The sequence below is a fragment of the Ictalurus punctatus genome, chromosome 15 (genome assembly GCF_001660625.3).
Source record: "Ictalurus punctatus breed USDA103 chromosome 15, Coco_2.0, whole genome shotgun sequence".
Classification (NCBI taxonomy): Eukaryota; Metazoa; Chordata; class Actinopteri; order Siluriformes; family Ictaluridae; genus Ictalurus; species Ictalurus punctatus.
The window spans coordinates 16,312,175-16,325,226 of record NC_030430.2 but is presented as its reverse complement, the minus strand read 5'-3'; the positions used below and the strand labels follow the sequence as shown (position 1 = coordinate 16,325,226).

The 13,052-nt window shown below is 39.9% G+C and overlaps 1 protein-coding gene across 10 annotated transcripts in view; it reads right to left on the bottom strand.

Moving 5' to 3' along the window:
- The window catches only part of ubr4 (ubiquitin protein ligase E3 component n-recognin 4), a 58,665-nt gene extending 46,389 nt beyond the window's left edge, over nt 1-12,276 (bottom strand). For 6 of the 10 annotated variants that reach the window (XM_017487026.2, XM_017487028.2, XM_017487029.2 and 3 more), the window contains exons 1-19: nt 12,130-12,276; nt 6,464-6,561; nt 6,197-6,300; nt 5,928-6,057; nt 4,965-5,104; nt 4,704-4,806; nt 3,982-4,123; nt 3,616-3,740; nt 3,402-3,526; nt 3,265-3,324; nt 2,943-3,133; nt 2,759-2,858; nt 2,527-2,664; nt 1,719-1,836; nt 1,228-1,269; nt 857-1,044; nt 543-699; nt 316-401; nt 41-210 (exon numbers count right to left, since the gene is read on the bottom strand). In XM_017487026.2, the coding sequence (XP_017342515.1) occupies nt 41-210; nt 316-401; nt 543-699; nt 857-1,044; nt 1,228-1,269; nt 1,719-1,836; nt 2,527-2,664; nt 2,759-2,858; nt 2,943-3,133; nt 3,265-3,324; nt 3,402-3,526; nt 3,616-3,740; nt 3,982-4,123; nt 4,704-4,806; nt 4,965-5,104; nt 5,928-6,057; nt 6,197-6,300; nt 6,464-6,561; nt 12,130-12,254 (2,342 nt within the window). In that variant the 5' untranslated portion in view covers nt 12,255-12,276. The remainder of the gene's footprint in view (nt 1-40; nt 211-315; nt 402-542; nt 700-856; nt 1,045-1,227; nt 1,270-1,718; nt 1,837-2,526; nt 2,665-2,758; nt 2,859-2,942; nt 3,134-3,264; nt 3,325-3,401; nt 3,527-3,615; nt 3,741-3,981; nt 4,124-4,703; nt 4,807-4,964; nt 5,105-5,927; nt 6,058-6,196; nt 6,301-6,463; nt 6,562-12,129) is intronic. The other 4 variants (XM_017487031.2, XM_053686221.1, XM_017487035.2 and 1 more) reach the window with 2 other exon arrangements.
- Nucleotides 12,277-13,052: the final 776 nt, after the last annotated feature.

The following is a 13,052-nucleotide window of genomic DNA, read 5'->3' as shown; positions in this document are numbered from 1 at the left end:
GAGTTCTTCAAAGCTGAGTAATGTGATGGCAAGCGCTCACCTTTCCCAGACCTTCATACACTCAGGGACATCAGGGTCCCCCTGAAGGCTAGCCTTGTGCTGCCAGATGAGCAACAGTCTAGAGAGCACAGACAGTGACTGTGGGTGGATGTACATGGGCCAAGGACCTTCAGAGAATGGAGCCACACCTAGCTGCTGCAGCAATGTATTCTAAATGATTGGAAACAGTGTGTCAGTGTTAGCCAAATAGCTAAACAGTCATTAGATTTGTTAAATAAATCAAATAAATTGATACAAGTGGCACAATCTATATACCTGAAGGGCTGGAGAGGGCAAGTCTGATGTTACCAACGAATGGTTAAAATGGTACAAAGCAGAGGCAAATTCTTCATCACAGGAACCTAAAGGAAACCCCACGCATAAACCAACACAAATGAATGTCCTGATCTGTGCAGAGCCATGTACAATTTAGAATTGAATTTAAAATTAATGAACAGCCACTTTTATATCCATGTGTACATCCATAAAACACACACTCTCACCCTTAACATCTTTGTCCACATCTTTGATGATACTGGCCAGAGTGGCCATGTGCTGCTCGGTGAGGGACACGCTCAGATAGTTGCGGATGAAATTGTTCCTGGACTTCAGCATAGATGTGGTGATGAAATTCAGAATGCTAGAGGCCAGACCTAAGAACTAAAAAAAATCATAATAATAAAATAAATTTAAAAAAAATATAATGAGCTAAATAAAATGACCCACACTGAGCTCAGTTCACAGTAACTGTGTGGTGTTCAATTTTGCATCTCTAGATTTCACAGATATGATTGAATACACAGCAGTCTGTCCTCACCAGCTCAGGGTCCTTCCGACTAGCCAGAATGTTCCCGTTCTCTCCTGCGTTCTGTTTGCTAGGGCTCTTGAGCCTTGGCGAGGTCTCCAAAGGAGGGGGTGGAGGAGGAGGGGGAGGTGCCACCTTGTCTTTACTGGGAGAGATGGTCTCCTCAAACCAAAGGCCCAAAATGGGCTCGCTGTCATCATCTGTGAACACGCAGACAGAAAGGTTCATCTCCAGAGTCACTCATGGCAGTGTATGCAGGCAAACAGAGCTGCTGATTCCACAAACCGTGTACAAGACTATATGAAGTCTTTATTGTTGAAAAGACAATAAAAAGTTGCACATTGAGAAGCTACAAGGCTGAGCTAATGCAGAAATCTGCTGACCTGAGACACAAGTTGCTCTTGTCCTCTCCTGTCTTCTCTCTGCTGAAATAACGGACACTGTCACTAGGCGTGCAAGCTGCCATGGCGGTGCAGTTAAGCAGAGCATGCTTGGTGTACAAGAGCACTCTGCAGCAGAATTAAACTGACCTGTCTCTAAGTTCTTGGGTGGCCTGACTCTGGTCCGCCTACTACTGTATGCAGCTTTCAGCAACTGCATCAAATTATTCAACACTCGCCTGAACCCTGAATCTAACTCAGCCAATGAAAGAACAGCCCAGATTTTTTTTTTAATGACAAGATTGGCCTATACTAGAGAATTCAGTGTTGAATTTACTTAAAAGTGGAAAGCTGAAGTTAACAAACATAAAAGATTGGTCTATGAATATATTCTGTTTCTAATTTCTAATGTGTATAATTTCTGGAGACTGACTATCTACCCCTTCCTGAATCTTTAAGGTCTGATTCGAAGAGAACTCGGCAGCATTGGTTACCTTGACTACTGTCCTCCTCCGTGCTGCTGAAGTCATCTTCATAGTAAGTGTTGGAGTCAGTGGAGGCGCTGGCATCGCTGCTCACTGAGCCTTTCCTTTGTCTCTGCAGTACGCAGGCCTAAAACCAAATGAAACATTTTATACCCAGCCATGCATGGGAGTGTTTAAAAGGTGAGGATTAAAGTAATACTTTAATGATATGTGCAATTACCAATTAATTACCATGACATGGACAGCCTATTTACCCACTTCTATTTACGTTTATTTATTTCATGAATACTTCAGTCTAATGTATTTGTAAATTAGGCTCTAAAACGACATAATTCATCCTTTCAGGAGTGGGACTGCATTCCCGACAACATAGTTTAAAGTAAACATAAAAATGCCTCATTTTCACTCTGCTTGTTTTTATAGATACCACAAAACCTCAGGGACAATGCAAATCAGCAGAACTGTCTTTACTTCTATTCCTCCAGTATTGCAACGTGGAATAAAACATAATACCATTTAAGCAAGACAAATTAATTCCTGTAATGTCTCTCTCATCCTAATTTCTTTATTGCTTAAGCAGAACAGCAATAGGTTGGAAGTCATCTTATTTGCCCACATATTGCTTGTTTATTGATGGATTTCAACAACTGTCTCTAAAGCACCCGTCGTAAAAGAGTTTTGCGTCCACATGCCTGTACACAAACATTACAGGTGTTGTGTATTGTGGTGTAGAGATAGATAGATAGATAGATAGATGGATGGATGGATGGATGGATGGATGGATGGTGTTCCGTTAACAGGCCACAAAGTTGCTTACCTTCTTATAGGAGGTGGACAGCAGAGTAAAGAGAAGATTGGTTAGAGGCACAGAGTCGATAAGCCGCTGAACTCTCTGAATTGATGTGCTCTGTGCCATGATGTTTAACTCTGCTGGTGGCCCATCACTAGCCCATCCCTAAAAAGAAGAAAATGAACTACACTAAACTGCCTGTTAAGGCAACATTTCAAATTTCAATGGGAAGGTAACAATAAAATATTTTTTTTTTTACCCTGTGCAATGCCTCCACTTGTAGGTCCTGGAATAGTGAAGTGAGCAGCTTGATTGAGTGGTTTGCCAGAATGACTGACAAAACCCCAAAACCTTGGTGCCTTCACAAAACAAAGAAAAAAAAGGAAAAATGTTAAGATGATGCAATATATGGAAAGTATCGGAATTTTAAAATTGAAGCTTACCCTTTGCCCGGGCCCAGTTTAGGGGATCCTGCCCCATCTTTGGTGCGGGCAGCGATGTCCCTAACCCGTAGTGCTGCCAGGGGGTCTTTCTCCTTCCCCTTATCTGCCAGGGCAGTGGGGCTTAGGTTCAATATCAAATACAGGCTATTCAGTAAGCACCAGGCACCCAGCAGTTGGAAGTTTTGATAATGCTATTCGGGGGGGGGGGGACCAAAACAAACAAACAAACAAAAAAAACCAAACAATGATTAAAGATGATTTATATCCAAGAGAACTGGAAATTCCAGAAGCACTAATCTAAATCAACAGAGTTCTCATTTACCTCCCCTCCGGCTCGTCGAGAGTTACTGATTGCCTGTCCGATCATGTCATATATCTCTAACTGAGAGAGCAGAACCTAATCAGAAAGCGCATCACTAAAAACGTGACAAGTAGTTAAACACAGAAGTCTTAACATACACATTTCTGCACAATGGTTGCAGCGTCATTCTCGTAATCTTCCTCCTTTGAGCCTGTTGAAGCGGTGCGAAGCTGTAGGCCACTGCCCACCTGCAGAATGGCCATGCACGTTGCCACACTCACACCTGCAAATGAAGACCAAATATCTTTCCATATTCCCCAAATAAACACAGCTTTAGCTTTTAAAGATCTCAGGGGTTATTAGTTACCAAACCTGCATAGAGGCAGCTCAGGGCTAGCACAGTCACATCAAGGAGACGCCCAGGAGTTAAAGGCTCAAGCACAGGTAGGGACAGAGTATCCAAGGCCATTGTTACGTCGATCACAAGGGAGTGGAATCTGACAGGTAAAAAAATAATAATAAAAAAAAATATATATATATATATATATATATATATATATATATATATATATATATATATATATATATATATATATATATATATATACACACACACACACATACATATACATATACACATACATACATATACACACGCACGCACGCACACAATAAAAAAAACGACTACTCAATCAATATAGAAGTCCATCAGACACTAAAACAGCATTTCAGCCTCACCCATTTCGGACTGCGGTGGCATCTGCAACAGTAGCTGGCATGATGAAGAAAGAGTTGGCCGATACAGCATCCTGAAAGCGGTTGATGTAGCGCAAGAAGTAGGGCAGGTTGAGGCACACACGCAGCAATTTTTCTGAGCCTCCTGCGACAAGATGAAATGATATTTACAGAGTTAGAACAAGGCTTCTTGTCCATACATAATACTGCACACTCAAAACATTAAGGCTGCTTTCACACCTATTAATCCGTTTGTCGAGCACAAAAATCAGAGTGACACGTATAATATTGGTTCATTTGCTATCTTGTTAGGTTCCGTTTGGTTTCACGGTGTACTTAAACAAACCAAAAGCACAAAAATGTCTCAAGTGGGGTGGGTAGGGCTTAAAGGAGACAGATTGTGTCTCCCAGTTCAGCTTAGCAGCTCACATCCCCCCCAAAAAATTGTTTGGTTCACTTCCTGCAGTGCGGTTGATCAGTGGTCTTATTACTTTCTCACTGCAATTGAACTGTGCTAGTTTACTTGCAACCGTACCAAGACCACCATCTCAGACCAGTTGTTTTGGTCTGTACCCGAGTGCGATTGCGGTGTTCTCACCTGCATAAACGAACTACACTGAGGGGGAAAACGGATCAGGTTTTGATTCAAATGGAATGTGTGAAAACACCTCAAGAAATTATGCACTAAGGAGGAGGGAAGAAGAAAAAAAGAAAACACCACACACCCAATTCTTGTAAACTGGACACATTTTGTGAGATGAAGGCATTCTTCATTTTGGCCTGTGTAGCCTGATCTGCCGTTGTTTGGTCATCAATTTCACCCTCAGCCTATGATATAAAATGGCAGATACATTTCAAGGCATATATACAAAATTTGGCACACAAAATTTTATATATAAATTTCACATATACAAATTTTGGCACACAAAATTTACATACACACACAGATGCACGCTTGGTCCCTCTGTGTATGCAATTTAGCTGACCTGCATGTGGGCTGAGGGCGAGGACAGGACGGTAAAGTCGGGGTTAAACACTGAGGTCAGCTGATTGAAGAAGTTCATTTGTACTTCTTTGTGCCGAAGCTCAGGGTTGACTGGGGTGGGTAGCTCCTTCTGGTCCTCCACTGGACAATAGAACAAGGGAATGAGAATGTACTATGGGGCTCAAGAGTCTGTCCATGAAGTACCAAGAAAATATAAACTCAAAGCTAATTTAAATTTTCCTGTTAAGTAACAGAACAGATCCTCCTATCTAGATAATGTCGGGACAATGCTGAGGTTAAATATGACAATGTGCACCATTTAGTAGTAACAGCACACACCAGTGATTATCAAGCCTCGTTTGAAATGAATGCAAAAAGTGCTGCCTTAATAAAAACGTTGAAACGGTTCATTAAGGTTATGTTAAGATGAGGCTAGTTGTATTTGTAGGCAAAAAAATTATGGACACGAACGTTATTGCAAATTTCTTTGAAACATGAGGTAAAGGAGAAATATCCCATTTATTACAACAAAAAAAAAAAAAACATTTGTTATAGCCTGCTCAAATCTTACTCTCCAATGTCCTGGACACCCTACTCTCAACAACACAAAAATTATTTTACTTTTAAAATCCAAAGGAATTGGAAAAAAATAAATAAAAGAAAAAGCCATTGGAACAAGTATGTTGATATTCCATCCTTCATTCACTCAAGCATGACTGCACCACCTGCATCTCTAAACCATGCAACATTAGAACAAAAGGGTATATATATATATATATATATATATATATATATATATATATATATATATATATATATATATATATATATATATAAAATGTATACACACACATATAATATCAAATAAAATCTGCCATGATTTTATAAACAATACGTGTCTGGCTCTTTATGTACGTTATTAAACTGACAGGGACAGAATACAAAGTGTCAACACATTCCTCACCATCAGAAAGGGTCTTGACAGTCTGTGGAAGTTTGGCAGACTTCATCATTGCAGTGAAGGTAATGATCTCTGTTCGATCTAATCGGCTGCAACCGGTGCAAAGACCTTTTATTAAGAGAATTAGGTGTTTCTGGAAAAGAACAGGGAATAAACCAAAATTCATGAGGAACACCACAAGTGGGCAAACAGAAACAGCCATATATATACACACACACACACACACACACACACACACACACACACACACCAACAACAACAAAAAATCTCACCTGTGAAACTGCGCATGCTTCGTCCGGGTTCTCGAGCCGCAGCAACGAGAATTCAATCAATACTTTACATGCTGCAGCTACTGACAGCAACTGATTTCTGGGAACTATTCACAAAAAAGTAAAGGGGAGAAAATTTGTTTAAAAAAAAATTTAAAAAAAACCAATAATACATAAGTGCCGCTTGCTTCTAGCAGTGACATAAATAGCTTAATTTTGGCAAAGTAATATTTAATTTGAAATAACACGTTTAAATAAAAACATACTTACTTTGTCCACAAACAGTGGTGATGTAATGTGCGGAGAGCGCCACGAAAGATGAGTAGAACGGCTCATACTGTTTATCGTGATGAAGTATCTCAGATTCACTGGAAAGGAAATTTACACAAAAATTTGAAAAGATTTTGACTAAAAAAATAAAAAATAAAATAAAAAATAAAAAAAAAAAAAACACTACAAAAAAAAAGCTACCAAAAACTAACCCTGCTCCGTTGTGGGTTCATGTACCAATTAAAATGTGTTTCAAATTTATCAGCCAATTCTGGCCACGACCGTTAAATTTTTTGCCTTCAATGATTTCGATTCAAAAAAGGTGAACATTAAGTTTTCAGGGAAGCATGAAAAACATGAAAAAGATTCAAAAGCTAAAACCCAAAAGTTAAGAAACAGAACAAGAAATAAGAAGTTCAAGTTGTAAGGTGAACATCCAGTGTGAGGCACATTACCAAACCTGGGCTGGGTAAAGAAGAGTCACAGAACAGCAATCGCTATTGTTTAGCAAAACAAAATACAATGGCAAGAACAAAACTGAGAACAGAATGTCAAACTAGACAGATGACTGTTGATACCTAGCCTTGTAAAATTTTAACAGTTAAAACAACAAACCTTTATATGCAGTGAAGAGGGACTAAAAGAGGCTTTTAAAAACAAAACCACTCTGCTTTAACTGAACCAGAGGAGGTCAAACTCCATAGTCGAGTGCAATTCAGACAGCTCTGGAAGCTGGAAATATCACACACTGATTAAACCTCAGGATTGACAATTTTCAGGTTCACAACAGCAACCTTTAAAAGTCACGACGTGACGTTTAACATCAGTGGCACAGTAGAGCAGAGGAGGATAAAGAAGACGCTACAAAATTGCCTCCGCTCATGTTTCTCAGAGATACGTAATCCATGCATGTACAAAATGAATGATCAGTCCCAATGACTTATACTGCCAACTATGCAAAAGTTGGAAGAAGGTAGAACCATTAAAAGAGCAAAGAAAACAAAAACAGACTGCTGAGAGATAAAGTGAAATGAATTACTGAATGAAAGATGATGAGTTTACGCTGGAGAGGAATTTGCACGCTGGAGATCACTGGAGGATAAAAAGAGGATTACAAACAGATGTAGAAATGACGTTGTTTTTACATAACTGGTGAGTGACTGTTAATCAAATGTGGACATAATGATGTCCATTTAAACCACGCTAAATCATTCCCAAAAAAAGATGCTTATATAAGGAATAAAAGACGACAGGGTGTGCTGTTATAGGAAAACAATCAATGATACAGTGGTATGATGCAACCCGATATTATACCCGAATGTTTCCAATATCACTAGTGTCCAATACTGTTTTATTCCTCTTATACTACAGCAATTTGTCATGTAGATATCGCTTACATTATAACAGCTATAACAGTGTTATAGCTCACCTCACCAGCCTCTATTTTCTATTATCTCTATTTTCTATTTTAAGTGACAGCTTGGCATATTACCAAGAAAGAGGAAATCGAAAGTCCTCTCCCCTGAAGACTCTGACATGGTAAAAATCTTACTGACTCCTATAAAACCCTGAGAGCCGAGACTCTTTCAATAAATATCTACTTACAGAACGCACATTTATATAAACCTTGGAGCCAGACCTACCGTCAGAACTCTGTTGAGTTATAAAATCTGATTGTGTTGATTCATTTTCTACAACAGCAACAGCTCTGATGATCATGCTGGCTCGAGTGGGTTATATTAACATGGGTGACCCTTTGCTGCCTCACAGTTCTGGGCTCACAGAGCTCAGGTTACCCTTTCTGTGCTTGAGTTTCTGTGCATACCCAAAAGTACTTGTGGGTTTCCTCCAACCTCCTAAAAACATACTGGTAGGTACACCGATCAGCCAGAACACATTTAAACCACTTACGCAATATTAGGCAGGTTAGGGATGTCACGATACCAAAAATCTAGTAGTCGGTACCGATACCACCAAAAGTACACGATACTCGATACCAAAGTCGATACCACGGTGTGACATAAAAATAAAATAATAAAAATTAAATTAAAAACTCTCCTGGAGGACATCCTCCTCTGGCTGATACTGGCAAAGAGAGAGAGAAAGGGGGGGGTATTTTAATTATCAAACACTGTATGACAATGAGTGGAGGTGCACTACTAAAACACACGCACAGACATACGCACACGCACGCACGCACACACACGCACCTTATACTCTGAATGCAAGCATTAGTTCAAATTCACTGATATGGTGGCAGGCCAAAAAGATTTATTAAACTCATGAACATGTGAATAATTATTGGTGACATTAGGCTACATTTTGCTGACAGGACGGGCTGAATGCCGATGCATGGCGGCCCATTTGGACGTAATTTATAACATTGCAATGTGTTAGCGTCTTTAACAAATAACTGGCTATCGCAAACATTACATGGAGCATAACGTTAGCCGGTTTCACGGCTACAATGCCAGCTGCTTCAAACAAACATAATATAGGACCTGTCTCTCAGGTGCTTCACCAAATTCCAGGTGTTTCCTCGCTTTGTTTGAAATGAACGATAGCATCGGTTGCAAACGAGAAACTGATACTAGCTTTCCTCTCAATGAGTCGGGACGGAGTTAAACTTGTTAAACTAAGCTAATCTTCTGTAGTTTTTCCTGTGTGCTTGTAGGTGTTCTTCACCACTTGTGGACCAACTAAAACACTTGCGCGTAGTTGCTGCCTCCATCAAGTCCGGAAGAATTACAACCTCAGTAACTCCATTAGAACCAGTTCCAATGCTAGTGCAGAAAAACAAGTACCATCATGTTTTAAGAATGTTGGTACCGAAGTATTGGTTCTCGTGACATCCCTAATGTAGGTCCCCCTTGTGCCACCAAAACAGCCCCGCTCTGACCAGTCACGCTATGGGCTCCACAAGACCTCTAAAAGGTGTGTTGTGGTATCTCAAGAAATTAGCAGGAGATCTAAGATTCGCAAGTTGCGATGCAGGGCCTCCATGGATCAGACATGTTTGTGCAGCACATCCCACAGATGCGCAATTGGATTGAGATTTAGGGAATTTGGTCAACACTTTGAACTCTGTCATGTTCCTCAAACTATTCCTGAACATTTTTCAGTGTGGCTGGGAGCATTATCCTGCTGAAAGAGGCCACTGTCATTAGGGAATACTGTTGCCATGAAAGGGTGTACTTGGACAGCAACAATGCTTAGGTAGGTGGTATGTGTCAAAGCAACATCCACATGAATGCCAGAACCCAAGGTTTCCCAGCAGAGCATTGCTCAGAGCATCAAACTGCCTCTGCTGGCTTACCTTCTTCCCATAGTGCATCCTTGTGCCACCTCTTCCCCAAATAAGCGACACATATGCTTAGACAACAGATCTAATGCAACTGTGACCAGGGTGAAATGTTTACTGGAGAGGAGTGAATGGTTTATATTAATACTTGCTTTCTAATACATTATCATGTCTATAATCTCAGCTCATTCACAGAGACCTGTATATCTGTACATACGAACAATCTGTATAATCTAAGACTAATCATATTGTAGATATGTTGAAGCTTTCTGTGAAGAGGCTATTATTTAACGTTTACAGAAGGAGTCTCCAGTGTAAGTGTTTTGTAACAGTCTGAAAGTTTTCCACTACAGAACAGAAGTGCTTTCTGCTTTGTCCATCAATATTTGTCATAATTAACTTTAAGAGACAGAGAGAGAAACAGTAAACAGGAACTAACTTGTTTCAAGGAAGTTCAACAGTAAATGAAACTAAACAGTTAAAAAGCATGACAAGCATTAATAAATGTAAAAAAAATAATAAATAAATAAAAAATCAATGTTGGCAAACCACTGTGATATAAAAGGAATAAAACAATTCAGGACATGCAGTTACTGGAAAATAATCAACTTCAGGGTGGCAACAGTAACTCTTTCGCTTCAGGCATCACTTATAATTTTCTTACATGACCTACTTTGCTTTACTCAGTACTTAATCATCAACATCTGAAATCCTTCAACAGCACTGTGGTATAAAAGAGATACAAACACAATCGAAAGCTCATAAAGCTTTATGAAACAGTCCCCTGCATCCCAACTGACATACTACCTGCACTAAATAGTATGCAAATGAGAATTAGTGTGCCCCAAATCGCAGTGTTGAAACGAGTATCCCAAAGAATTTCTACGATTTCTGGTAGATTTTCCAAGTGTGGACCCGTGGACACTTTCAGCTAATATTGCCAACAACTCCTTGTGCGATGGAGGAGGAGTTTTGTGACTGTTTGTGGTGCCAAAATCAAGGACGCATGTTCGAGACGTGTAAAAGAACTGTGAGAAATAAATAAATCAAGGAAATCATCAATTACATTTATGGCATTTGGCAGACGCTCTTATCCAGAGCGACTTACATTTGTCTCATTTACACCAAGTAGTTGAGGGTTAAAGGCTTTGCCCAAGGGCCCAACAGTGGTAGCTTGGCCTCCTGACCTTCTGATCAGCAACACAGAGCCTTTAACCACCAAGCCAAATTAAGTGACATAGTATAAATTATATAAGGAATAATGAATGAAGAAAAGCTGAAATACAGTGAGGAGTTTGTGACAGTGCTCTCTTCCATTACACGACATGTGAGTATATCCCAGTACTTACATACTCTTACCACACACTGAAAAGTATATACTTTTTCCTTCACGAATACAGTACATACTTTTAGCACATCGTATAAGTATGCCAATTGGGACGCAGGGAGTGTTTGGGGTTGGAGAACATATGAATGTAAGCAAAACCAAATATTTTTAACTTGAAAAACCAACAAACACATAAGAGCCACTAATATGTAGCTCTCTGACTAAAACACAGGCAGTGTCGGGTAAATGTTTTGACTCCACAAGCTGACAGCAGGACAGGTAGCTCTGTTTAAACTTAGTTTAAACTCAGGACTGCAACCAGACTAAACGACATTTAAGTCATGACAGTGTGGTATCTATTTTTAAATAAAAACCTTCAAGCTTCACGTTTGAGCTTATAAGCGCTACCTAACAATTAAACTATGTAACTGCATCTGGCTAGCAAGGTTAGCTGGATGAACTTGCTAGCTGGCGTTGCATCTAACTGCTTAGGTAATTACAACCTTCAAAAGCATTTAGGTTTTTCCGTCGTGAAGACGTTAAGATGATGTGGCGGATTGAAACAGTGTTAACTTTCCTTTGCCTTTACATATTCCGGACTTTTAGCAAGCTAAACGGCTAAGTGTTAGCAAGTTAGGTAGCTAACAACTCAGTGGCTATTAAAATAAACAAGAGCAAACCGACAAAATATAACTTCAGTGGGGGAAACAATTAACGTTTATTTTGAAAACTAAAACGCAAAAGACTGAGTGAAAACCGCTGCAACAACCGCCGGTATGTTTTATATGCTACAGTCCTGAGTAGCAGCGGCCTGATGATGAAGCAGAATCTTAGTACTGCTAGCTAGCAAGCTAAGCTATGCTATTTGTTAACGCGCGGGCCAATACAGGTTAACTAGCTTTAGCAACAAGTGTTATTAGCGCTACTGCTAACACCTACTACGGTAGCTTAGCAAGCTAGCTAGCGCAAACACCGTGCCAAGATAGGCTGATTAGTAGGACGACACGCACAACTTGACGAAATAACCACCGCGCTGACCTGTTTATGATGGATCCTACAAGCTGAGGTAGCTCTTTTGTTTCGAAAGACGTGTACGACGCGGATAAAAGCGGCCGCACAGCTGCGGTCCACTCCGGTTCTCCATCTCCTCCACTCGACGCCATCTTGCGACTTCTCTATTAGAAGCTAGCGGAGGAAATGAGGTTAATCACCAGACGCAAAACAACAGGATGTGACGTCACATGTAAACATTACAAATAAATATTTCAACAATGTACACATTTTGCCAGTACCGTTTTAATTTAATGTGGTCATTTATTTATTTAGGGTTTTTTTTGCATATCATTAAAACATTTATGTCTCCTGTGGCAACATTTGTGCACATTACTCAGTTACTGAACAAACAATATGTTTGTTTGAGAAGTATGTATGAGAGCCAATATTTTCTTATAGGTGGGCAAATCCCTGCTGAAAAAAACAACTAGAACCATCATAAAAATTCTAAATTCTAATTCTAACAGTTGCACTGCTATGAATATATCAGGTGAAGAAGCAATGCTGGGATGTAAACACACCCCAATGGCACCCAGGTTGAAAGATCCAGCTTGGTCTGTCAAGCTAGCAGCTGCCGAAACACAGACCGAGCTGCTCAGGCTTGTAGACCACCGTTGCCAGAATATAACTCTGAGATTTTTCCAATTGCGTTAATGTTGTGTAGTTTTTGTGTGCAATGTAGTGCATTAATAGAAATCATTCAGAAACTGTTCATTTTCTACCAGCACTTACCAGCTAGCAAAGATGGTGTACCAATTCAGCCTGGGTCTTGGTAGTTGGTCAGCCTAAGCTTTTCATCAGGGTCATGGGCACACCATTTAGGCGCACTTTGTAGTTATTATTACAAATCAATTAGGCTACAATTTGTCAGTACGACCACTGTAGAACTACCACTGACCTGATATTAT